The 27,594-nt window shown below is 47.3% G+C and overlaps 1 protein-coding gene and 1 long non-coding RNA gene across 3 annotated transcripts in view; both read right to left on the bottom strand.

Moving 5' to 3' along the window:
* Positions 1-7,979: 7,979 nt before the first annotated feature.
* Positions 7,980-9,988, bottom strand: LOC139292726 (uncharacterized). Its single transcript, XR_011597623.1, has 2 exons — positions 9,528-9,988; positions 7,980-9,409 (listed from the first exon to the last, which is right to left on the bottom strand). It is a non-coding gene; the product is annotated as an uncharacterized lncRNA (long non-coding RNA).
* Positions 9,989-10,799: 811 nt separating this feature from the next.
* mao (monoamine oxidase) overlaps positions 10,800-27,594 on the bottom strand; it is an 18,318-nt gene continuing 1,523 nt past the window's right edge. Inside the window, exons 2-15 of one of the 2 annotated variants that reach the window (XM_070914804.1) lie at positions 23,833-23,927; positions 22,969-23,106; positions 17,390-17,494; positions 17,206-17,297; positions 16,450-16,591; positions 14,667-14,816; positions 13,679-13,838; positions 13,504-13,600; positions 12,876-12,929; positions 12,705-12,762; positions 12,513-12,610; positions 11,982-12,093; positions 11,286-11,348; positions 10,800-11,161 (exon numbers count right to left, since the gene is read on the bottom strand). In XM_070914804.1, the coding sequence (XP_070770905.1) occupies positions 11,006-11,161; positions 11,286-11,348; positions 11,982-12,093; positions 12,513-12,610; positions 12,705-12,762; positions 12,876-12,929; positions 13,504-13,600; positions 13,679-13,838; positions 14,667-14,816; positions 16,450-16,591; positions 17,206-17,297; positions 17,390-17,494; positions 22,969-23,106; positions 23,833-23,927 (1,520 nt within the window). In that variant the 3' untranslated portion in view covers positions 10,800-11,005. Of the gene's footprint in view, positions 11,162-11,285; positions 11,349-11,981; positions 12,094-12,512; positions 12,611-12,704; positions 12,763-12,875; positions 12,930-13,503; positions 13,601-13,678; positions 13,839-14,666; positions 14,817-16,449; positions 16,592-17,205; positions 17,298-17,389; positions 17,495-22,962; positions 23,107-23,832; positions 23,928-27,594 lie in introns of both variants that reach the window. The other variant, XM_070914805.1, reaches the window with a different exon arrangement.

Raw genomic sequence — 27,594 nt, forward strand, 5'->3', positions numbered from 1 at the left:
TTCGGGCCCCACCTGCGTGTCAGAGATAGAGGTGAGGTCAGCCTCTCAACAGGCCCCCCACCCCCCCCCACCCCACAGGCCCGGCTATCAGCCGCGCTGCCCACAATAGCAAGTGGCCAGTGGAGCGTGTGAACGGGGTCATGCCTGGGAGATGGGAGACGGAGAGTGAAGCTGCCATCCGTGAACAGGCAAGAGAGGGATAACAATTCCCGAGGCTTTCTCCTCTGCATTAGCAATAACCGAGGGCCTAATGCAGTCTGCCTCGCCACTGTTTGTGCCTCCTCCAGATGCTTGAAGGGGCCAAACAGAGGGAGACAGCGCGCTCTGACGAAGGCTGCAGTGGTTTCTCTTTGCCGCCGTGTGCTTTGAACAAAGAGCAACGCGAGCGCTCAGTTGTTCTAAATCTTTGTTGCGATTTTTTTTTTTGAAATGCCGGTGGCGGACGAGATGGCCTGTTCAATATATTATTTTTGATTGCTGTAATGATTCGTCCGTTTCCCAGAGCGTAACTCTGAAAATGAACTGCAAATGTATCATCATCAGTGCTGCGCCGCTTCTGTTTGTATATAAATAGATAGTCTCGTACCAGTGACTCAGGTTGAGAAGTGCCATAAACCAGATATGAGGAAACATTTTCATATTCACTCTCAACTGCTCTCCACCACTTGAATTCAATTAGCAGGGTAATGGATGCATTCACCCTCTGCTCGCAGGTTCTGAATTAAAAAGTTCAATTGGCTTCATGCAAGTAAATCTGTTGGTCTTGGGGGGGGGGGGCAGATCTCCGGGGGGCAGGCATGAACATGAACGAACATGCAGGAGGCAATACCTGCAATGCTAACGCCGCTAGGCTAAGGCGATGAACGTGGCAAACGCCACGCCACAATATCTTAGCATTGTCGTTGTTAGCATGCTGATGTTCTGTGTCTCGGTCTCAAGCCTCGCAGAGCTGCCAGCATGGAGCGGAGCGGTCAAGAGAGGAATAACTCTGACACCAGGGAGAGTTAGTGATTAGCCGACTGACAACTGGATAAAATGAAATGCAATAATATTAAGTTCTGGTTGTAGCCATGACAACCCGTTATTGACTCTCCTGACTGATAGGCGAGCCCGGTGAAACACACATGAAGCCCATTGCTCCCTCTTCCGCTTGCATGCAAATGTTTCAATAAATATCCAGATCTTCCAAGAGGTTTTTGTGCGCGCGGCAAGCCGCTTCCTTCACTTGAGATTCTCCACTCGCTCGTTCCACCCTGAGGGCCCTGATGTAAATTATTCCATTCTGATGATGAGGGAGCCGAGATATATATATATATATATATATATACGAGCTTGTAACACTCAAATAGAGATTTCTCATCATCTTTTACCATCGAGCACCCCCCCCCCCCAAAAAAAAAAAAATAGCGCTTCATTCTTTCCGTGCGTCAGGAAAGGGTTTCTCAGTTAAGGCCACATCTCTAATACCTTCCAATCATTCTAAGTGACCTGCTACTGTACATCTCGCTTGGATTGTGTGGCAAAAAATAGTGCACCGTCCCATTTGGTTTATTAGTCATTTTGATGTCAAGTGATGGCAGCGGCCTGAAAGCACTCAGGGGGAGGCATCAAATTATGATAAACAATGTCTCCGCATGTGATACAGAGAAAAGGCAAGCGCGTAATTTCACAGAACCATTTCACTGCTGCGTCAAGTTACAAGCAAATGGATGGCAATCAGAGCGACCCACACACACACACACACACACACACAGCTGTGTTCACGACTCTAACACAAGGTGGACAGAGGACGACGTGGTGCGGAGCGCACAAAGGTGTGATGGCAGTGCATTCTGCTGGCTGGTCAGAGTTTGTGTAGAAATGGTTATTTAGCTGCAGTCCGATGGAGGTTAACGGGCGTCAGTGAATGGTGAGAAGCTCATGGAGCCCACACATGCGAAAAAGAAATCCACCATAACAGGGGTCTTTATTCCGGCATGAGATCTTACCATCTTATATTTGGCCAGTTGAAAGATATCTAAAACATTTGTACAAATTGCACACACGGAAATGAGTTTATTTGACCGTGGAGGAGCTTTGTAAAGTCTTCCTAAGACACGGAGGGTCCAATGAAAGACGTTATCGAGTGGAAAATGTGGGACTAAAAGACATCCCGGCCCCTGTTGCTTCGATTTTCTGATCATTCTTATTTTCATGCGTCGCTTGCAGAAGTACTCAGATCTTTTACTGAAGTAAAAAGTAGAAATACTGCAACATAGAAATGCATCGAAAGGAAAAGTTATACTGTTATATATTATATTGGATCATTATTGCCGCGTTAATGATGACAAACTTTCAGTGAGCTAAAAGTAGGATTTCGTTTAGTGAGTTTGAATTAAGAGCAACATCCTGCCAAACCAAGTGTGACCGCAATTGATTCCTTTGGATGCTTCTCTTTGAGGGGAACGTTAGATCACAACAGCCCCCCCCCTAACACACACACACACACACACACATGCTCCTGTTCGCTCACAAAGTACATTCTGCGGCAGTTTAGGTGCTAAATACTGCTCCATACAGCGTAACTCTCACACATTCTTCCTCTTTCCTGATTTTGCCGCGAAACCTTTCCCCCAGTGACGTTAGAGTCGCAGTTGGCTCTGCAGGTGAGCAGATGGAATCTGATGACTTTCTTGCATCTTTGCACTATGATGCATTTGTATTTGTACACACACACACACACACACACGCCGCCCCAACTTCCCCCCCCCTGCAGAAATTGAGCTCTCATGCTGGGTCTTCATTGAGGCGGAATAATCAAATAACACTCTACACAGTTAGCTTTCCAGTATGATTAAGCCAGGTTGCCATTTGCGGAGACTAATTTAGAATGAGTTGTGATTAGCTGTTTCCACCCTCTGAGGCATTATGCATTTAAATGGAAGACATTTTAACCAGCCGGGAATATGACAGTGGCGGCTGATTCCCTTAAGTGCTACACTTGAGTGTTGATTCCTCTGCCTCCGCTGTAATGGACCATTTACCTACAACGGGCAGAAGACAGCCGAGGAGAGACGCTACTGTACGGGGGGAGAAAATGAGAGAAAAAGATTAGTTTGGGTTCAGGGCTCGACTTGTACTGCAGTCATTTCACTCCAGGGATTAAGACTCAGAAAGCCTCCCTCGACTCTCTCTCCCTCCTCCTCCACCCCCTCCTCTCCTCCTTCCCACTGCAGCCTGGGGTGGATTCACTATTTACCCCAGTTATTTATCACTTTAGAGCTGTGATGGGGAGGCCTGCAGGGCCAGAGAGAGTGACACACTGCCAGGGCCTGGCATTGAAACTCTCAAGCCTCGTGCGATTTTGATTTGATTACTCTCTCGTCCACCGTCTGTGTCTCCCCTCCGCGGTTGGGTCATTCCTGCTCGGATCCTGCAGGGGGGGGGGACAAGGACCTCCATGTCGTAGGTAGGCGCCATTTTCTTTCTACTCTGAAGTCCAAATCTCTCTCCTCAAGCACCCCTGTAGACTCTCGGGAAGTGAAACCCAAGGATCAGGACGGACAGAAGACTCTTTTTGTTATCAGAGTACCTGAACAAAGTGCCCCCCCTTCCTCTTCGCTTCCTCTTGATGCTTCTGCACCGTCACCTCCTTCGCCCTCTCCCCTCTGCAGATCTTACCTCTCTCTCTCTCTCTCTCTCTCTCCTTGCTGCAGTCACTTTCTTTTGTCTGCGTGGATTTGACAGAGTGAGTGATGTTGATCATTACTAGGCTCTGATGGCTCCGTATCAGATGAAATCCTCCTCAGTGCTCCGTCAATGTCACCACGAAGCCATTCTGAGGCTAATGGTCCAGCTCCAGCGCCAGGATCTTCGTGGAACTTCAGACTAAAAATAACCAATAGACTACGCTGTGCTGGATGTTATGAACGCAACATTTTCTCCAGAGGGAACTACACTTATTCCCTTTCTTGCCGAGAGTTAGCCGAGACATTACTCTCATGTCTGCGTGGTCAAGATGAAGCCAGCCTGGTTCTGTTCAAAACATGCCCACCAGCTAACACGATGACCCTCAGCAAAATGTCAAACCTGTTCCTTTAAGCGAGCTCTGTGCATGACGACATCTCAGCAAACATCCCCCGATAAACCACGAAGGTGGACGACTGGAGAGCTCAATTTCCCCTCGTCCGACCAAAGTGAAATGTCTAACAAGAGAGGACGCTGTAATCTTTTGAGCGTCTCGCAGTGAATCTTGCGGAGGTCCCACCAGCCCAGGACAATAAGTTGGAAAGCCTATAGCGCTGCGAGGTGGGGGAAGCGCCGAACGCCTCGGGCTCAGCGTCGGCTGGAATAGCTCCATCCTTTCTGTTGAAGTCAGGCGGGATGAGAGGCAGTGACGGCTGTATCACCTGCAATATGCTGCGTCTGACAGTGGAGCCACAGCTCACATGAGACGAAACTGAAACATTGGCACCACCTCGTCTAGTTGAGTTGTAACTAATGACTTAATTAATTCAGGTTTAATGGAGCATTCACCAACACTCCACAGATCGGTTAAAAGCCAGCAAACTACTGCTGCCAAGTTGTGGAAAAGCCCAAACAATTTCATAACGTTTACGACACAAGGATTGGACTGGGTCGATTAAAGAAGTGGTTGTGATATTTTGAGAAATATATACTTATTTGCTTTCTTCGCTGAGTGTCTGGCGCTGACAGACAGACAGACAGACAGACAGACAGCTGAGCCCGTGGGAGTGAACCTGGTGGTCTCCAGAGGTTACGAAATCCACCTACAAGCGCTTCCAAAGCTCGTCCATTGACACGTTGTATCGTAAATCGCTTACACGCCACTGGTTGCCTGGCAAAACTCACGGTGACGACGGAGACTCCAGGAATTCGCTGCCACCGAGAAACCCCCCCCCCCCCCCCCCACTGTAGTGTGAAAGCCAAAAACGGACTTGTTTACGGCACGTGAGGCGCTAATCAGTGAGCCTCAGAGGTGCTTGTAGGTGGATTTGGTTACCTTCAGACGGAGACAGGCTAGCTGTTTCCGGTCTCTATGCTATGCTAAGCTAAGATAAGCTAAGCGGCTATGGCTCAAACTGTTCCTTTAAGAACCGTTTATTAGTGACAACGTTTTACCTGCGTTATGACCTCACAGAAGGATAAACACCACCCAAAAGGATCTTCCACAACATGGCAACGCAAAATCTGCCCTTAATGATGGCTTGTAACTGTTGTTTGGTGTTTTATTTGCGCTGTAAGTGGCACTCGCATGATAATAATGATCCTTGGTGTCCTCACATGGCTTATATTTATTTTAAAAGTATTGACTGCTGGGGCAGACCCTGGTGGACTTGGAGTTGTCCCCGGTTCGGGTCCGGCTGGGGACCTCTCTCTCTCTCTCTCTCTGTCCTCATTTCCTGTCATCTCACGACTGTCAGCTTGATAATAAAGGCATAAAAGGGCCCCCACTTTTAGAAAGTATGATTGTTGTGGAAAGTCCTGTTTCCCTGTAGCTGGAATGTGAACTTAAATAAAAAAACAAACAAACATATATATTAATGTTATTTTGAAGTATGGCAAATCCCAAAGCGTCGCAGAACGAAAGAAAGAAGCAGTTTCCCATCAGAAGCAGTTATTTATAGTGAACTTCGTTGCTGCAATTCACCTCGGCACCCAGGGGAGAGATTGTGAGCAGCCCCGATACCTGCGGACAAGAAAACAATCTAACACACTGAGTCTGGGAGTGGGAACATTTAATGGTAGATTGCAGATGATTTCACTGTTGAGGGAACTTATGTGTGTGTGTCTGTGTGGGGGGGGGCGGGGCGGCTGTGGGCGGATGGCGGTTGGCAGTTGCCTAGGCCACGGCTCCAAGTCCCCGCGCCCCACAACACCGCCATCTGAATCCAATCCACCGTCTGACGGATTAGGAGGCAAATTGACAGTGTCAGATTTCATATCACAGCAAAGCTGCAGCGGGGGGGGCCAGGAGCAGGTCTGTAGTCTAATAAAGAGAGGACAGTGGGTCTAAAGGTGCTGGGGGAGCATGTGTGTGTGTGTGTGTGTGTGTGTGTAGTTGCATGCAGATGTATTGATACCTACACGAAATGAGGAAAAACAGCAACCCCAGCAGCACCGGGCCGCTGTGCTGCAGTTACACAACCTCGTGGCGCGGTATTGGAAAGTGGTCGCAGTGACTAAGCCTGACGTGTCGTGATCGTACAAGCCTCTGGCTATCACAGCTCAGACGGGAGCGTCGAGAGCAACGTTAAGTGCCACATGTCAACCAGCGAAAAAAAAAAACCCCAGCCCGGAGACAACATGACTAATCATCAGGATTAATGACGGCAAAGCCTCCGTACGCCGCTTCACGTGGGGCCTGCATGCAAACACATCTCACAGCAGTTATAGCAGCACACGAGAGAATCAGGAGACAGAAACAATGTCACATATACAGTATATATATATATATATATATTCGTTATTTGCACAGCAGTCTGCATTGAGTTTGCTTTGGTGGTTGTCACCTGCCCTCTAGTGGCGGCGCTCATACAAGCAACTGCAGGTTGGAAATCTTGTTGGCCTGGAAAAAACAAAACAAAATTAAAACAGTAGGAGCACATTATCTCAACACGGACGTCCTTATTTCTGCATCCAATCATGATTCGTATTGATTTTACAGTTCTTGGATTTATGTGAACGGGCCCTGCGGTGGGGAGCTCGGAGGGGAGATTAAATTAAATACAGAGGAGATGAAAGAGGACGGCATCTTAGCCCTGCAGAGCCGAGCAGAAGCACACACACACACACACACACACACACACACACACACACACACACACTGAGGAGACTAGACTGGTCTGAAAGGTTTGAATCGGAGAGCAGGCTGCCTGAGTAAATCAGGATGAAAGGTTATATGTTCGGAGTTTGACATTTCTGACATGTAGAGGTGGTATTGTTAGACTCCAGACTGGAACCTCTTTCTCTTGCCCTCCCGCTGGTCTGGCTTTGGTCTAGTCTCCATAGAAATGAACCCCCTCTTGCCGGGTCTCAGTGAGGCTGGGCGGCTGCTCTGAAAATGACACTTAATGCGAGTCTAATGTAAAATCACTTGTCCATCCGTCTTATTAGCCTTTGGCTGCAGCCTCCAGCTACGACCCACTTCCGGCGATTTATTGGCAACCAGCTTTTCATTCACTGCGCCGTAAATTAGGTGACGCTGCCGTTACAGTCACCGAGAACTCAACTGCCTCTCCACAACTCAACAACTATTGTTGGATGGGTCGCCATGTTCAACGTCCCCAGAGGATGAATCCCAATGACTCCACGAGGTTCGCATTTGTGGCTCTGAATGAAATGTCTCTTCTGCTGTTAGATTAGAGCCATTAAGTTCGGGTCCAGACATTAATGTCCCCCTCAGGAGGAATCGCAGTGACGTTGGCGATCATCTGACTTCAATCATGACCTGACCTGTCCCCATCAGCCTCAGCTGCACGTTGCTAGCATGCTAACACGCTAAACCAAGGTCTAACAGACCTTTATTCTGACACCAAAAGCTCATTTTGGGCTTTTTTTTATAACTGCAAGTCAGTGGTTCTCTGCCTTTCTTTGTCTGACGTAACCCCACAGGCTTAAGTTCAAGTACCCCTTCATCGACACCACCTGTCAGCGCCACCTATTTAATACCATTAAGTGTATAAAAGTGGATATGACAGCGTTGCGTCAGAGAAGGCATATTGATCCTGGATCTTTAGGTTTAATCTCTGGCTTGGTCAACGTTGCATTCGACGCTACATTGGTAAGTGGTGTTAAGGCCTTGCAATGGAAGTGTGTTGCTGGAAAGTGTTTTTAACCTCATCATAATTTCTATCTTTGTAATAAGCTGAAATACTGCAGTACCACCTGGACGGGCATCGCTGCCTCAGGTGTAGCTGCATCTCCACCACAGAAACACACACACACAAAAAAAAAAAAAAAACGATGCACAAGGACGGTTTAAGACGAGTAAAAGATTTATTTTCACATTTCTTCTTTTAAATATCACCAGCTTTGTTTGAGGAATCAAAGACATCAAAGAACGGGTCACAGGAGCAGTTAACCAGGCTCAAACGCACGAGAAGGACGAGAGGGACGGAGGAGCGGTCTCGGGTCTCCAGAGAGCAACGGAGAAGGATCAGGTCAGTGAACGTCTGTGCATTATGTCTGCTGATGGCGCTGACTGTAGTTTTGGAAGGACGGACTGAGTGTGCTGGCTTTGTTTGTTTGTTCACTGACGTCAGAGATGGGTTCAAATGTGAGCGACATCATCGTCCAATCGTGACCCCTGGAGTCGACCTGGGAGAGCGCGAAACCAGTGCAGCGTCGAGCGAGGGAGGGCGGGTCAAAGGGTCAGGGGTGACGTTAAGCAGCTACGGGGACACGAGGGCGCCACAACAAGGGGAGACAGACAGCACCGCACTCACAATACGGAACACACACACACACACACACACACACAGAGAGAAACTACACCGGAGACAAGCACTTTGATCAACCCGACAGTCTGAGCTCGATTACTCACACACCTGGATTCACCTGAGTCAGGTTTATACTGAGGACGAAACTCAGGCAACGCAGGGAAGGTTTTGGACGCGGCAAGAGGGACGTGGAGTTGTTTTGCTGGTCCCTGTATGGCGGCGGTTACTGATGACGCCTTAAACCCGTGCAGAGCTGCAACGATTACTCGATGACTGGATTATTAGGAGAGTAAATGAAGGGTGTTTGGGTTTTGGACGGTTGGACATTTTATAGACTAAACGATTAGTTGATTAATCGCGACAATAATCGGCAGATTCATTGATGATGTAAATAATCGTTAGTTGCAGCCCTAAACCAACGGACCTGGTCCATCTGACCTCTCACCTCCAGTGCAAGGGGAGGGGAGGGGAGGGGAGGGGGGGGGGCAGAGAGTGTCAGAGTCACACAGGCACTTGAGAGAAATCACAAAAACACTACGACTTCCATTAAGGCACAACAGATAACTACACACACACACACACACACACCAGTCTTTGGGACCAGAACAGCGTGATTCTCTCAGCACGGTGCCCTTCAAAACAGATGCACGAACTGAGGAAACTCTTTTTATATTCAGTCATGTGTTGATTACTTGTATTTCACATCTACTTCCCAAATCATTTTACAACAACAACAACAACAACAACAAAAATGAAAAAAGAAAGAAAAGAAAAAAAAGAAGAAGAAGCACAAATGATTGCTGACATCAGAGTGCGAGTCATCGCGGATCGCTGCTGAAGTGCTCGCCGATGTGGCCAACGATTACTGCGAGACGTCAGCTGTGTTTGTCAAGCGTGAAGAGGTTTGTTTCTCCAAACGTCTGAATAATCTTTCTGGGTTACAATGCTTCATTAATTCATTCGTTAATCTAAATTATGAATGAGAAAACGTAAAAAAAAATACATCAAAAAACGGATCATGACACAGCAACAAATAGTTTGTGTTATCTGAAGAAAATACATTCGAATGCTTTCTGTTACATTTACCAAGAGACAGCCGTACAGAGCAGCTTAGCAGCACTACATCGCCCCTGGATACAGGTTTGAGTTCGAGGATGAGGCTTCTTATGCTTTTTGTTTTTCTTTTATTATTCTTTTTCTCTCTGTCAACAAATCTCATGGAAACCAACAATGAATTACTATCTCTCGATACTTCCCCGACTTCCCCACCCTGCTGGCCCCCTCGCCCTGTTTGTTCCCAAGACGGGTGAACACATAGCGTTGCGTTTGAAAAAGTATTTCCTGTGTCACTTTCACTCAAACAGGAGGAAACAGGGAATTTGTTGGGGACTATTTTCAGCTGTGGATTCGGTGTGCTAGTGAGTAATATCTGGCACAAGGGCGGCGTTGAGGGATTAATTCAAAATAAACTACAAAAGGTCCTCGCATGTACTAATTGCAAAGCCCTTCGAGGCGAATTTTGCGATACGTAAATAAAATTGACTCGATGCATCCGCAGGAGTTGAAAGTGTTTCCACTTGAGCGAAAGATTTGAGCTCATCCCGAGGCGGTATGACTCCACTTCAGAGGCTTCACATGCCCCATGTTGGTCGTAACCGAGGAGCCCGGCTCAGTTATGTTTTACGCTAATGGGGCTCTATGGCGCAGAGGAGGAGGACCTGCGAGGTGTTTTTCTCGGTGGAAGGATCGGTTCATTGTTGGTTTTTCGGTCTTTTCATGGGATTTTGTCGACAATGAGGCACATTTTCGAATCTCGGCGGCCTCATCCTGACGGTGCGGAACTCCTATTCTCGCGTTGCTGGATCTCATCAAACAGCTACAGCTGCTCGGCCCAGAGTTAATCAGCACCTAAAAATCAGCAGAGGTAATTAGACGCACCGGACACACACACACACACACTTTGTACACAACTGACAAACTCACACTCATGAATGCATGCTCATCATAGCATGCGCGCATGCATACAGACAAAGCACACACCCCCACACACACACACACACACACACACACAGAGAGCATGATGAGTTAACAAACTCACATGTAATCGAGAATGTGAATGTCATTGGCAAAGAATGGAATATTAATCGTGATATATATATATTTATCTATTTTTCATTTTAAGAGTTGATTCTGTTCTTTTTCCTTTCATTGGTTTCACAATCTGGGTCTCAGATTGATTCTAGATTTCAACTGAAGTCTTCCTCACTCCTCCTCAGACTTTTAACCAGCCCATTCTGTTTGCCTCTCTCTCTCTCTCTCTCTCTCTCTCTCTCTCTCTTTCTTTCTTTTGTGAACAGAGTGAACAGAGTGATGGTGCATTGGTGTTTCGCGTGAGCTGAACAGTCTCTCTTACAGCGGGGTGCTTCTCAAAAAACATCCTATACCCTACACAGCTCACTGCTTTGTAGTTTGGGCCACAAAGCAGTGCACTAGAAGTACAAGTGTCTGCCGAGATGATCCCCCGTCGGAGATGCAGAGGAGTGAGACGACGGCTGCGGTGCACTTTAACTCCGGGGCAGGAGGCCCTTCTTGTAGGCCATCAGGCCGGCTGCGGTGGCGACGGACAGGACGGTGGAGTATCCCATAAACTTGAGGAGGCCGCCGACTGAAGGCATGTTCCTCTCCCAGAAGGTGGTGACAAAGGGGAACGCTGGGACTTCCTGTTGGAGGGACAAGAGGAGGAGGAGGAGGAGGAGGAGGAGGAGGAGGAGAAGGGTTTGAGTTACATTCATTCGACTTTTAAGTTGAATGAAATCAAAAGATATTCAGGAAGATTCCCCTCACCGCACACTCGGGCTCCGTCTGCCAGATCTGACTCTGGTGGATTTTACCCATCGCGCAGATGACCTGCAAACAGAACACGAGGGTTGTTTCATTGATGCTGCTAACGTTTGTCCCTGCTAACAAATCGGCAAGACTGTCCCTCCTGACAAACACATGTAATGCTGTGCCAGCAGGAGGCTGGGGAGGTGGAGGGGAGCAAAATGTACCTCTGTACCTGCCTCAACCGCAGCAAAGTACTTGTATTATCAAGTGTGTGTGTAAATGTACATGTATTAAATGGAACTGTACTGTAAACATGTATTGTCAGAATAGAAAAACTAGTATAAGTTTTAACAAAAAGCACAGAGGGATATTTTCTGTTTCCAGGGTTTTGATTTTACTTGAACTAAACTCCCTCAACTCTGTCCATTAAATAAGGAGCTGACTTTATTAGATCCAGTGTTAGACAGAAGCCAGCCAAGCAGTCTCTATGCTAATGCTAAGCTAAGCGGCTGCTGGCTGTGGCTTCGTATTAACTAACTCTTCTCACCTCCCTCTTGGAAAAGAAAGCGGACCATTCATATTCTGCCACGCTATCTCTTTAAAGCCGTCATCAGGAGCACGCGGGGGGGGGGGGGGGGCCCTGATTGACACCGGGCCCGACCGGGCGTGTTTTCAGCTGTACCTATGTCCTCGGGGGTTCGGTGGTTCTCTCACCTCCCTGGCTGCTCTCTCCCCAGCCTGCACTGCCCCCTCCATGTAGCCGCTCCACTCTGTGGCCGTCTCTGTGCCTGCGAAGTACAACCTGCCGACCGGCTCCCTCAGCACCCTGGAGACAGGAAGGGGCAGAGAACGTGAGAGAGGTGACGGAGTTCCAGCTCATTTATAAGGCGGCCTTTAATTAAAGGTACCGCCACACCTGAAAACAGCGTTGTTTAAAGATGAATGCAAATGCAGTTTGACACGCTGCAATTGGACTGAATAAAATATCTTCCAGTTCATCTGAAACCATGAAAATGAAACGTTTTTACTGGAGGAACAAAACTCTAAATAATAAAAACCAGTACAGAACTGGACACAGATAATCTGCTCGTGAATGCAGCAGATGTTCCCGGTGACTACCCGCCGATGGGCCTTTAAACGGCCCTCCAACTTGACGGTTAGTGGGTTTGCGACTGGCAGGCTCACCAAGAAAGAGCTGGTGTACGCGCGCGTGTGTGTGTGTGTGTGTGTGTGTGTGAGACTTACTTGCCGTACTGGGTGAGGACTCCTGGGGGGAAGTAGGCCGTGTAGCAGCCCCCAGAGTACTCCTCCTCACACCAGTTCTTCTCCTCGTAGTGCACCGGCTGCCAGACACAAGCAGACACATGAAGGGTTTAACTGGTGACGCAAGCGCCACTGTGGCTGAGCGACTGTGCGTCGGCCTGTCTCCAAACTCACATGCAGAGCCTCTTCCGAGCCCAGCACCCTGGAGTAGATCTCACAGATCCTCTTCAACCTAAAACGCGAGGACAAAAAAAAAAAAAAAAAGACGACAGTTCGGATGAAACCGATCTCGCGGCGGCTGAGAGTTTATGAATGTGTGCTGTGGCGTCTCCAGCGTGCCCCTACCTCTCCTCTTTGCTCAGCCCCGATAGTTTTCGGCACTTGCGAGCCAGGATGAATCTGGAGGAGAGAGGCAAGAAAATATGAAATGTGAAACTGCACTACTCAAACCAACTCACTCATTTTGTACACCACGTGGCCAGATGTGTGATGAGGTTTTTTTTTTTTTTTCATTCCATTTAAGGGGAATCCTTTACAGCAGCATATGTCGGGTCATATTTCTTTATTTTTCTTATTGTCATCAAATCCCGTAAAAAGACCCAAACTAGAAAATGAACCGATCCTGTGTATCCAAAGTCTGATATTCCTTCTTCCTCTCTGTAAATACTAACTCCACCAAATCTGTATTTATCCACAACTTTCCTCCGGTTTTAGTGATTTAGTTTGTGGCCAGCCAGTTTTAGGAAATGACCGAGCCTTATTGAAAAATGAAACTATATGTTTTCAGTCAGTTTTAGAGATTCACGTCTTCAGTAAGAACCAATGGGCTTTGGACTGAGAGCCACAGATACTGCACGTGGTCTAGAAATCAGAAAGTCTGCCTTATCCTTATTCATTGTTCATCATAACCGTAATATTAACATAACCGTAATATTATATGTTGCAGAGGACTGGCTGGAGCTCGTCTATTCACCCCATAATGGCCGGTACTGTCCCGTCAGGCTTCGTGTCGTCCAGCGTCAGGCCGATGGGAGCGCCTTCCTCCTCGATCACCATGCTGCCGCAGTATCCTGGTGACACGCGAGCACAAGTGTTAAAAAAAAAAAAAAGAGTGTAAAAGACGAATTAAGATGTATACCGCCGCGCACCCTTTTTCCTCCAGAAGTTCTCTTTGTAGTAGACCATGCACTTGATGACGGAGCCCATAGGGACGCGGTGGATCAGCTGGTTCCTCAGCGGTGGCAACTCGGGGTTAAAGTGCATCTTCAGGTTCAGGCCAGGAGGGGTGGCCATGATCACGTACTTGGCCTACGGCAAAAAGACACACACACACACACACACACACACACACGTAAACAGAAAAACAGGAGAGGACAGTGTGGCAGCAGGTTGCCAAGCAACCAGTAGGTGGCAGCAGAGGACAATATTTCAAGCTGCACTTTGTGATTCAGACTGTTGGTGGAAGAGTTGTAGTCTTGTCTCTGAGGACACGTTACATATCCAGACTACATGTCACAGCATGGAGTGTACAAATACTGCATGTGTTTTCTGTTTTTTTTTTTTTTTTAATACGATACCAATAAGAAGACAATAATTACAGAAGAAGTACTGAGATGGTTTGCCTCAGTAAAAGTAGCAATACGTAAGTATTATCAGCGAGATTTTCAAGTATCAAAATCAAAAGTACTCATTCTTCAGAAAAATGGTAATAGTAGGTAGTTAATACTGATAAAGCAGGGCTTTAGTTTTAATGACTTCATATAGTGTTGGGTGGTTTAGTCCAAAGGGTCACAAGATAAATCTGAGAGGTCATTAAATGATTAATGGAGGAAGAAATTATTTTTTTTCTCCCTCTAATCTTTGCTTTTTTGGGTGAAACACTGCACAATTTCTCTTTGGGCCTCGAACAGCTATTCAAAATAAAACCAATCGGAGAAGTTTAGAAGTAAGAAACGAGTTGCCCCTGGAAACTGCACAAAAGCTCATTGTATGTTTTAGTGGCGTTACATATAAATGGTGGAGTGGAAGTATAAAGTAGCACGAAATGGAAATACTCAAGTATGAGTACCTCAAAATTACACTTCAGTACTTGAGCAGATGTTCCCTCCCACCACTGGGAGGCTGCGGCAGACTTACTGTGTAGGTCTGTTTGTCCAGCGTCTCCACCACCACCGCGTCTCCGCTCTGGTCGATCCTGTAGGCCGGAGACTGCAGCTTCACCCGGTCTCCCAGCTCTCTGGCCATGTGCTCGCTGATCTGACTGGAGCCGCCTACAAACTTCCTCTCCTGCAGAGGGGGAGGACGGAGAGAGAGCGGGGGGGTCAGTCGCCACCACCACCAGCAAAACCACAGAGGCGGCAAGACTGGAGTCTGGCCTCGTCTAGTGTTTTCATGCTCCTCACGCGAGGCAGCCTCGGTCTATATTTGGTGAAATTCCTTCTTACTTATAAAGCCAGCTTTTAGGAGGCGAGCTGATAAAATCGGGTGATTTATCCTGGTGTTTCATACCCGTCACCCTCCTTCCTTCACTTCGGATTTCTACGTCTCAAACCAGAAGGAAAATGTGTTTGCAAAGCTCCGGCCGGGCGACTGCTGAATGATGGAGAGGACTGAGGGGGTGGAGAGAGATTAAGTGCTGCCAAAGCTCTGATACACAAAATTAAATAGACAGTGACCTTTTCCATATGGTTAGTGTCAACGTCTCTCTGTTCTCCCTGATCAGAAACACATTGTGTGTATTCCACTGTGGCATTTGGATGGATTTGCCCGCCAGTCGCCGGAAAATGACGAGCTGAACCTAAATCGGTCCTGGCAGTGAAGCAAAGAGGGTCTGTGTTCGTCTCGTTTGATTGACGAGTTTTTTTGTTTTTTTTTCTCAGTTTCAGCGGAAAGCTCCTCTGAAAGTAACGAAAGAACCAAATGTGCCCCCGTGTGCAACACTTACATAACTCCCTCCTTTAAACAACAGCTCAAATGACTGTATATATGTGTGTGTGTGTGCGTGTGTGTGTGTGTGTGTGTGTGTGTGTGCGCGCACATACTCATGCGCCCGTAGAAACAAGTGTTTTAAATGGGAAGGTCCAGCAGACTGGACGTGACAACAGAGCTGGCTACAACATCGTCTGTTTACCTAAATCTCTCTCCTCAGTGGCTATGGCAACAGGGCCAGTGCGGCGACAGAATGTGACCCCCCCCCCCCCCCCCACCCCCCACCCTGCACTCCAAGAAAACAGCTTTTGTCAGGCTTATAGTCATGCTGATTTAGGAGGCTGTGGGAGCTCTCACTGCGGCTCGACTGAGTGCATCTCGGCTCCCACGTCGCTTCTTGGCAAACCTCTTCCCGGACTGGCTCAGTCGCTCAGCTTGCTTTTCTAGAACGCTGCAGCACGATAATGTTCCGTATAACAAGTTTAGCGGGCATCTTCAAAAGCCGCATCTCACGTTAATCTTTGACAGGCCGAGCACCAACCCCCCCCCGGCTCCGAAGAGTGAAGCCGGAGTGGGAAGTGCCTTCGACCTGCAGTCTTTCTAATGGCCGACTGCATAGAAGTCTATGAGAAAATAAGCAATACTTCCATCTTGATTTATGACCTCAGTAAACATGTTCCTCATGAGTTTATGGTCTCAGTCGCTAGTTTCAAGTCTTCTTCAATACAGCACAATGTTCATTTCATAAATGATGGTCCCATTTAGAGGAAAACAGATGATAAAGCAGGGCCTGCTTTAGGGCGGGGCTCCGGAACAGCAGCGTTAGCAGCCAGGAGCCGGGTGCAGTCAGGCTGCAGGTGTACTATAGCATAGTGTCCCAGCTCCACCCTCTCATCCAAATATGTCACTTCTGGTTCCAAAATGCCAGACTTGAGGCTTCAAAACCTGATACTGAACACACACACACACACACACACACACACAGACCTACCTGTCCCCCGTTAGTGGTGGAGAAGATCCTCATGGTTCCTCCGCACTGTTTCACGTACCAGAGGAACCACAGAGCCGACACCTCGTGGGGTTCAGAAGTCACGTTCACGTTGACGAACAGAGTGGCGAAGCGACGGACGGTGCTTGAAATAAGGGGAGGGGTTAAACAAACAGATTATATTTTGTTAACCACTTTGGAGAAACTCTTCATTTTTTTTTTCCTACAGTGTTTCTGTGTGCATGCTTGAAAGTTAAACATAGGATTTTCCTGATGTATGGCTGTGTATGTGTTCGCTGCCCGACTCAGAGGCAGGGAGATACATACATTTCTCCATAGATGTGTGGCTGGTGTAAGTGAACTACACGCTATGATTACATACTTTCTGTAAACTCTCCCTGAGGTTCCTTCCATTTCTGCCCTGTTGAAGGGGGAGTTTTTCCCTTATCTGGGTGTCTTATGCGGATTGTAAAACTGAAAAATTTAAGACATTTGATCGAACACAAGTGCAAAGTATCAAACTCTCTGCACTGGATAAACTGTATCTCCGTGTGTCTGAGCTGCGACTGACTGCAAGGGACATCAGATGGTAGAGCTGAAGGCCACTCTGAAGGGTGGCTGATGGTCAGGGTGCGTGCCGTGTAACCACAATATCCCCACTTCAATTCCAATAAAGGTGAAAATGCCAAAAGAAGCAATAATCTTAAAAGAAATACATAATCGGGCGGAAGTAATATAATTCTCTGTATTCTCTGCTACCTGGTCCAGCAGATCTTTTCAAAGAGCTGCAGCATGGACATCTTGTCCCACTCCTCAGCATGGGGAGCCCTCCAGGGAGCCTCTCTGGGAATCTGAAATGCAGCAAGAAACGCACATTCAGCAAAGGCGAGACGCAAGAGAGAGGAGAGCAAAACCAAACGACAAGGGCGATTCGGGCTTTTACCTCCCTGCCCATCTCGTCCATCGTCCTCCACAGGTTGTTGAAGTCCAGCAAGACGATGGGGTTCCACATGGGAGGGAAGGAGCCTTTGAATGGGTGGGACTTTCCCTGTTGGGCACACGTCACCTTCATCATTAACAAAATCACACACAGCATTTCCTCCGTGATTACGAGCAGAGTTCCCCCCTACCACTAAATATATGATATATACATATATATATATATATATATATATATATATATATATATATATACGACCATCCGGCCCTGCAGAGCTGCTCACTCTGAAACTGGACTGTTGTGGGCGTTTCCAGCTGAGGGGAAAACTCTGCAGCCGAGGTGAACTTGACAGACAGTGAAGAGAAAACCCAGTCGACCTCCAACATGCTGAGTCAGAATGAGTGGTGGAGCAGCTTGGTTTATTGTGCAACATTTTATGACAGATTCAAAGATTCGGAGTCAGTGAGCGCGATAAGAGTCCACGATCCCTGTGCTGGACTGTTGCTCGATTTCGTGTACATAGTGGTGGCTTTGTGTGCGTGCCTCACAGTGGGGGAGTGAGGGAACAGGCCTTCTGGGTTCACTCTCATACGGCTGCACCAGTATTGACCCAATAATGGCCTCCTATTACACACAGTATCTCATTGTGGTTTGTGTCACGTCATTTGCAGCCATTTTATTGGGGATTCTTTCTGGAACACACACACACACCAAATGTACAATTTTATTTCCCACTGCAAACCAATGATGTGACGTTTACAGTGTTTCCCCAACTGTTATATGACCTTACAACGCGGTAATACAAATACTCCAGGCTTATTTCTGGGGAAATGTGTATAAAATACTGTGGTAAGTCTTTCCTTAAGGGAAATGAAAGGGAAAGGAGATTTTGTGGAAAATGGAGTTTCAGAGGTTAAAAGCACGTCATTTGTAAATTCACAGTCACCAATAATTCGACACCTTGCCTGAGATGACATCACATATCAAACAAGTGCCAACAGGCCCAAGGAAACCACTTCAGAATGCAACTTTTGTTGTGTAAAAATAACAAGGAGCGGAGGCTTACTGTCAGCACTGTGCCACTTTTCTGTGTTTGAAAAGTGTAAAAGTAGCTCAACAATCAACTGTGATATTTTAATCAGTCACTCACCACAGCGCTGTGTGTGGTGGAGCGTGCTTTGGCATCTCAGATACTCTTTCCTGAGACGTTTTACTGGCGGCCACTGTCGAACACTCACATCTCTCTTTGTCGGTAGGCAACAAACTGGTCCACCAACGACAATGGCGAAACCAAACGCTCCCACATACAGGCACAGTGAACTATGACCCTCAAAGTTTTTTCTTACGCCTGCTGCTCTACATCTACCGCTCTACTTATCATCTGATAATCTTACAAAATACCTGCTATCATTTCCCGACAACAACAACAACAACAACAACGGACTGCACCGACAGACAGAGGGTGGAGCGCCTCACTACGTACAGCATCGCTGCCGTGCTCAGAACTGTCCGTTGCCGTGTGACAACAGGTCTGTCACCATGGTGACGCTGGCCAAGTGAATACAGAAGGAGGAGCGCAGAGGAAGGAAGGGGGGGATGGTGGTGGTGGTGGTGGTGGCAGGGTGAGGAGAGGATGCACGGCAGCATCTGTTTCCACATCAGTGAGCAGTGAGTCAGCCTCACTCAGGAGGAGAGAGTCTAAACCTAAAGCTGCCCGGAGACGCAGGTTGCCGTGACAACAGACGGAGAAACAACTCAACACATGTGCTCCTTTTTGAAACTATATACAACTACATTTTACTGCCACTTTTACTGCGTTATCACGTACTGCGTTGGCCTTAAAGCTGCTCTCACCGATGTTTTTATACTGTCAACGGGCCAAAGGGCCGGGTGTGATGTCAAAGGTGTCGCTTGTCGTGACACACAGATTAGAATTAGATCATTAGTAGCTGATTTTGCAGTTCCCCTCAGAGCTAGGCAACATTTTAGCATCTTTCAGCTCATTGTTTTGGTTTAAACGGCCCACAACTTTACTGTTTTGGTTCACTCTCGCCAGCGTTGTTTCTAGACAGCAGCAAGGCAGCTGTTTTCAGCAAAAAGGCTTCGATTAACTGACTGTTTCCAACCTGCCCAGCAGCAAAACAGCAGACAGACGAAGTTAGCAATTAGCTGGTGAACACTGTGGAGCATTTAGCAGCTAAAGAGCCAGATATTCCCCTCAGGAGTTAGCAGAGAGCAAAACAGAGCTAAAATGAGAATGAATGTTGGCCAAAAACATGACTCCATCTGTGTCTGCTGGATGTTAGACAGGCAATTGTCCACCACGGCATCTTTATAAGATGATTTTATGCCAGCTTCACTCAGCTCTACGTGAACACACGTGAATAAAGAGGTAGAAACGTTTGTGTTTGAGTTCAATATGTTTTTATATTCTGATGCAAACCATTCATAAAATAAATACAGAGTACTGAAGTTCATCTGCTCCAAACGGCCTCGGCCTGTACTGAGGAAACTGATGAATTGAATCTCGTCTTATGTAGATGAGGGGACTCGAGTTGTACAACGCAACAACACACTCCTTTCTCACGTTAAGAGTGATGATGGTTAGGATACTGAGCAGCCGTTTCTCTCTCAGTGAACGTGCAAACACGCACGACGTCCGCACTGCAGGAGGAGCGCTGGGACGATCCCACGCTCTTTCTCAATCTCCGATAACCGGGGGACGGTGTTTAATCAAAGTCTGTTTCCCATCTCTGATAGCAAGACCTCATTAATAAATCCAGTGCTGAGAGCTGCAGCTGCCTGTAAGGCAGTAGTTTGCTGATAAGGGAAACCAGCACTGGCCTTTTGGATTACAATCTGCCATAGAAAAGCTGATTAGCTACGCGGCTTGCTTGAAAGCTAGCCCTAATCACACAATGGCTCGGCACACATGCTGGCTTACTATCACTCGGGCTGCTGTCCTGTGAAGTAATGTAGACACACCGTCACATAGGGTTAGATCAACGCAAATGTCACCCCCGCGAGCTTTCCTCTGTCGCGAAGTTCAGACTGGAGCAGCGATCGGGAAACTTTTCACCCGCTGCGTCTGTTCGGAGCTTAATGCGTCTGACTAGCTTCTTGGCTAATCCAAAGCTACTTACAATCAAAACAAAGTGATAGCGATACGCACAAGTTGAAGTGAAATTGCATGTGGTGAAATAAATGGATAGTACATTGCTGATGAGGGGAAAGCTGCAGGAATCAAAAGTTGGAATAGGTGATATTACATATGACAGGGTGACCACACAGCCATTTTCTTGTTAGGGTGCCACTATCTTCTGTCCGCATTGCGCCCGTGCTCATGTTAACGTCAGCCCCCGCCTAGCTGATGAGGATCGAGTCACTTCATCATTTCTCTGCCGCGACAGCTCCTCTGTATGATCAGACCACCAGCTGGTAAAAGACAGATAACGGGGACCTCTTGTCCCAGCAGGGATGCTAGTTAGCCTAGCGTTATCGCCAGCCTCATTCTCGAATTGGAAACTACGTTTGTCTCTTGAGTGCTGTGGTGGGAATTCACATTTTTGCCGAGTCAGCTGCGGGACGAGCTCCTCCTCACCCCTCCACACGTATGCATGCACAAATGCATGAATGCACGCACAGGCAGATACGCTGTGTCTGACACTGATAGGGATGAGCAGCTTTTGATGAGGCACGCTGCCATGGAAACCAGCCAGGAAGCTACGAGCACTTGGCTCTCGCGTATGTGTGTGTGTGTGTGTGTGTGAGTCTGGTCTTTGAGTGGATCTTACAGAGATAGTAACTAGGGAGACACGCTCACACAGGAGCTCCCATACACGAGCGTGGATGGATTCAGAGCTCACATAACGCCTCACAACACCGGGGCGGTCCAGCCGAGTCCTTCGCTGAGCCACAGGTTTTATTACCCAGCTGCTGCCTGAGCCAAACGTCATGCTGGTGACATTTCACAGCACTGCTGAAGTAGGTCATGTCAATAGCGCACCGGTGCCGAGGACCATGACCACGAAACCATGCTTCCACAGGATCAGTCCACACAGCGTTACACAGTGTGTTTAACTGGACAGAAGAGCTATTAAGCTAACTCAAACTGAGAGCGTACTGTGTTATTAAGCAACATGTCTCTGCTAACCTGATCAGAGCACAGAGGTCTGTTTGTGCTCACTACAGATCTGGTATCCTGCCTTTGGCCGTGGAACCTGGACTCTTCCCCTGAGTCCCCAGAGGAGGACGAAAACCTGTCACCCGCGTGATTCAGATAATCGACCCTCTATTGTCTATTCCCTGACGAATGAATGTAAATTACAGTACATGTTTATATACGAGACGTTCAAAAGATTTTCATTATTTCATACCAATCCGTGCTAACCATCAAGCAGTTACCTCCCTATGTAGTTGTTTGCACGCGATTCAAATGACCTGCAGACACGCAAGAGATTCACTTGAAATGATGCTGACATGTACTCAAGTGTGAGTGTGCAGCTCACACTGCAGCCCTGCAATAAATCACTTTTCTAACACAGAAGAGTTTGTTGACTCTGACGGAGAGACTTTGATTTCAACTCTGTGGTGATTTATGAGGCAGTATGTTTTGTGTCGCCGCATTGGATTTCATTACATCGAGAGGCGTTTGTCAATCTTTTGGCCTCCTCATGCGGACAAATGGAGGTGCACAAATTGGGTTTCTATATAATGCAGTGAAAGTGTGTTCGAGTGTGTGTCTGTGTTTGTGTCCACAACCCCAGGCCAGAAGCTCAAAGTCCATATCTGAATTTACGATGAAATGACTTGAACACATATGGCCTATGTTGAGATAAGCTCTCTCTATCCCACTACACAGACACACACACACACACACACACACACTAGACAGTGCAGTGGTTTACAGTAGGGTAGTTTGACCGGGGCACATGGCAGCAACGGAAAATCAAATCAGGTGGAGGAACACAACTGTGTTAAGGACAGCGGTGCGCCCACGCTAATGAGATAGCATAACAAGAAGAACAAAGATGGCCTCAGTGCCTCTTTCTTTCCTCCTTCTTTGTTTGTTTTTGCTAGCCTTTCAACCACTAAGAGAAAAGAGAAACTGCATTACAGAAATCCCTCGGGCGAAGATTAGCATCTCCAGTCACTAATGCTGCAGAGGAGAGGGGTGGCTGGCTGCTCGGGCAGACACATAGGAAAGTCACAGCGTTTGGTTTTCTTCTGCGCAATACCTTGGTCTTCAGTCAGAGGAGCAATGCTAAGGTAGCAGAGAGTATGAGACATGGTGCATGTTTTGCTGTTTGTCAAGTGCAGCTGATAAATATATATACGTCCCTGCCGCCACGGCCTGTTGAACGACGCCAGAAGATCAACACAGACATGAGTTTCCTGTCTATTTGATAATGGCTCAGACCCTCAGGATGTTTGTGTTATCTTCTGGAACTGGTCAAACTGCCGATCTCCAACTGAAGGACACATCTGGAACATGTGGGCCCGATACATGGCATCAACCAAAGCTTGAGGAGTAAACATGATCTGCTATCCTAAAAACCGCACACAGATGCCGGGACACTCACGTTGACATAATGCACTAGGCTCTCTTGCTCGTTGACTTTGTAGGTATTTATGCCGTACTCTTTGGCCAATCGGAGGATGCGGTTCTGAGTTGGTCCGATGTAAGCTCCGCCCAGATCAACACACTTTGTCTCCTTATTCTGAAAAAGACAAAAAAAAAAAAAAACACATCAAAACATTATTAAACATAAACATAAATTACAGATAATGCTGAAAATATTAGCTTTTCTTGTGCTTCTGGATCTCAGTGCAGCCTTTAACACTGGTGATCACCAAAGTCTCGTGGAGTACCACAAGGCTCGCTCCTGGGTCCACTACTTTTCAGTCTTTATATGTTGACACCTGAGGTAATCATCCATAAGCACAGTATTGATTTCGCTGCTATGCAGATGACACCCGACTCTACGTAGCTGGTGAGCCTGATAACCTGACCCCTTTTCATTCCTTTGAATACTGGAGTGAACTCTGTCATCAATTATTAGATGACCCAATATGTCCCCAGGACATAACAGTGTTCCTCATTATGGGTCCAAAAGAGCAAAGATAAAAAGAGTGCCTACAGTTTACTACAAGCAGACCAACGTTGCCAACGCCAGACTTTTTCTTTCTTCCAGAGATACAGAGAGGTTTGTGCATGGTTTTATTGTAAGTAGGCTCAACTACTGCAATGCAGCGCTGCAATGTCTTTCCAAAAAGTCTACATTATCAATTATATATATACATACATTTGAGGTGCTATATAAATAAAGTTTAGTTTTATTATTGTTATTATCAATAATAATGATTGCATCACAGCAGTGATTCCACTGCACAAACGTCCCTTTTAATAGCAGCATTTGCAGCAGTGTTAGCTCTCCTGGTCTTACCCGCACAGTGAAGGTGCGACCCCCGACCCGGTCCCTGGCCTCCAGGACTACGGGGTTCAGTCCATTGGCTTTCAACAACTTTGCTGCACTCAAGCCTGCAGGCGAACAGAGAAATAGAGAGGTGAGTAAGGACACACATTACTCTTCCTGCATCACACAACGGCAAGTGGCTCGGTGCCACGCCTTTCTTGGAGGAAGCGTTTCTTTGTGTGTTTGTGGGGCTGTGACACATTCTTGATCAGGTATCAAAATTAGATTTTCGAATAGAAACACATATTGTTTCTCTTTTCTGTTTGTTTGAACTGCGTTCCTCTTTTTGCTTTCATACTGTATCGTTTGTTCCTTGTCCACGGGTTTCTCTTGAAAAATGATGAAGTGAAGGATTAACCACCCAACATCTTCCTTTTCGAATGGCCTGGCTGGACACTGAGAGAGCCGTGGGAAAGATGGTAGCAGGGGGGAGGGGAAGTCTTCGCAGGCTTGAGAGGGAGAGAAACACTTCCACAACAATCACAAACCAGCTGACCTGCCGATCATGTGAGCAGAAGGCAGAGCAAAGAGTTCACATATACTGACCTCGGGCGGTCCCGATCATAACTTTAATTCAATAAGACATAACGTAAATGCAGTTAGGCATGCACACACACACACACACACACACACGGAGAGGATTGGTGGCTCAGCGGCACTGCAGATCTGTTTGCCCCATTTCAAATGTTTATGTTTGATCTCCAATGTTAGTTCGAATATAATTATTAATTAGTTCCACTTTGTTTCAGAGGAATCGTGTGTGGAACAAGCCTTTACCATGCTAGCAAGAGTTAGCTTGTAACACGCAGCGCAGGAAGAAACCGCTCAGAGCTTCACTCTCAGCAGGCAACCACATCTGTGCAAATGTTTTTTCTGGCCTTCGCCCTAAATTCTCTTCTTACCTTCCCATCGCCAACCCCCCCTTCCGAATCCTGCTGAGCCGTGTTGAAGCTTGCGAAGGTTTATGTGAGTTTAAACATAGTTTGTTCTGTATTACCCAACTTCCCAGCCGTCCCTCCCTGTGCAAACACACCCAACCTGCCAGGCTTCGGAGAAAGCATTAGCCCTGACCAGAGGAGGCTCGCAAATCTTCTCCCGTTAAATTGATGCTATTACCTGCGCTCAGCTCCAAAGGTCAGTCTCTGTCTTTGGAAAGACAAAGAGCATCTGTCTGCGTCTTGTTTATGCCTACAGCAATCACTGCGAAAAGTAGCTTCCTGCCGGGACGCAGCTTTGATCAGAAGCTTGTCTTGTCTTAATTGAGGCATGATTTTTTCATGACAAAGCCTTGCATGAACAGGACTAATGGATCAGTGTAAAGCTATCGTCCCTTCAAAGGACTCAGACTGAGCTTCTCTCTGTTGTTCACCTCCATGAAATGAAGAAAGGGACTGAGCTGTGCTGCTGGCAAAATCAACATGCTAAGACTGTTGCTGAACTTCAGCTGAGAGGAGAGACAAAGGGGGGGGGGTGGGTGTCGACATACGCGCAGAGGGAAACATCTGCAGTCCTTAGCCAGGTGCAGTGGGTGCGTCTGCACTGTTTAAAACTTCGAGAGGGATTCACCAGGTTGAGTTACGGCACCGTGTCATCATAGGGACAGACGGATGTAAACAACCATACGTTCTTCCATTCCACCACCGGCCATGAAAAATGTGCCTGAAGGGATTACAAGTGGAGGGAAAAGGTCAGCCAGACTTTGGTGGGAAACGTTGAAGAATCAAAGAGAGAGAACACAGCTTTCTCCTCCTCCTCCTCCTCCTCCTCCTCCTCCTCCTCCTTCTTCTTCTTCTCACTCGGAGACAGACCCGTGCAGCGCGGCCATCTCGGTGAAAGCAGGTGTGTGCAGAAAGAGAGAGGAGAGGGAAGAGCAGCGAAAAACACCGAACGTGACGCGAGCAGGAAGCGGACGGAGAGCTCATTAAACGTGAAGTTCACTGGGCCGCTAATAATCCCCCCCTTTTGTGCGCCTGTTTCTATCGTTCCATCTCTTTTTCATTTCCGCGGAAATGTGTTTAATGAATCTTCACCGCATTCATTTTTTACAAGTAAAGATTATTATTGCTAAATAAATCGACAGACAGGCCATATATGTTTCTCTCATACGGCGTTAAGTCGCAGCCTTTGAACGCGTTGTACCGTCATTATGAGGAATGATCAATGCTCCTTTGAGCTCCTGAGGGGCTTCTTGTGCAATATATATATATATATATATATCTACAGCATCTCAAGCTCGAAAGATACAACGAATGATTCTCACTCTACAGTTGTATTTATCCTCCATCTCTCTTCTTTTGCACCCCCCCCCCCCCCCCCCCCCCCCCCCCCCACTCCACTGCTCCTCTCCTCTCCACCTTGAGGCTCTGTTGACCTAATTGTCTGGTCTCTCTCAGATGTTTGAAAAGGAGAAATAAAACTGGCTGTGTGTGTGTGTGTGTGTGTGTGTGTGTGTGTGTGTGTGTTTTTTGTTTTTTTGTTTTGCTGGCTGTGAATGTCTTGAATGTAAGTTTCAGAACACTGTTGTTCATGTTTGACCTGAAGGTACTCGGCAGTCAGGAGTTCGTTTCAAGAGCTTTTTTTGTACTGAGCAGTGCGCAAGCTGCTATGCAGAGCGCACACACACACACACACACACACACACGCCTTTTCATCTTCTGCCCCCTGTGCTGGAAAAAGAGATAGGCACAGACACTGTTTCCCTGACAACAGTAATTGTTAAGATGGAGCCACTTGGCAGGAACAAACTGCATTTGTATACTGTGTGTGGTGTGTGTGTGTGTGTGTGTGTGTGTGTGTGTTTAGAAATCCCCCAGTCTCCCACTGCTTCTGGACTGACTCTCTGTATCTTCGACTAGAATTCAAAATGAATCCACACATAGTTGCGCATCCCCTCACTGGCACCCAAGCACACCCCCAAAAAGCAGCCGTGCTCAAAAGTGCTGCTGCCTGATTCTATCGGTGCACGCAAAAGTCATATTAACATCCTCGTGTGAAGTCAGTGGTTACAGGGATCACGGCTGTATCGCGACGCTGATTATTGGCTATACTGATGTACAGAATGGGTGATCACGGAGACAGAGAGAGTGCACGCTGCTGCTGGACCAAAAAGCTCCACACAACAAAGTTAAGATCAGCGACAGACTGACAACCTGGCCAGGGTGTTGCCCGACCTCTCACCCAGTGCATGCTGGGATACTGACAGGCTCCAGCCCCACGCAACCCTGAACGCAATAAGTGAATCAGAAGAATGTGTGTGCAGACGGTCGAGGCTAGCCGTTTCCCCCTGTGGCTGTTTCTAGCGTTTATGCTAAGCTAACTTAGCTGTTGCTCCATGTCAAACGGACGGATATGAGAGTGGCGTCGCTGTCGTCTAACTCGCGGCGTATTTGCCAAAAAAACGGGGGAACTATTCCTTTTCGACTGGGAGCTGGCTGCTTTAAAAGGTTTATCGTGGTGCTTTTCAGAGTGGGCTGCAGCCTTTTCTACCTCACATACTCTTTGTCCCCAATTTTGTCATTCCGGAGAGCTGAAAATGTAAATAAAACACGACTTTTCTGGGTGGGGAGTCGCATCAAGATCCCCATGACGGGAACGTGTTTAATAAAACAAGCGCCTCTCGACAGACCGCGGGACGGCTGCTGTTCTGTCCTCTCAAGTGATTCTGCATGATGCTGAGCTGCTAAACACTGAGTGCGGCTGACATTTTATTTTCTTTGAAAACTTACTCGGCTG

Source organism: Enoplosus armatus, chromosome 11 (genome assembly GCF_043641665.1).
Source record: "Enoplosus armatus isolate fEnoArm2 chromosome 11, fEnoArm2.hap1, whole genome shotgun sequence".
In the NCBI taxonomy this organism is placed as follows: Eukaryota; Metazoa; Chordata; class Actinopteri; order Centrarchiformes; family Enoplosidae; genus Enoplosus; species Enoplosus armatus.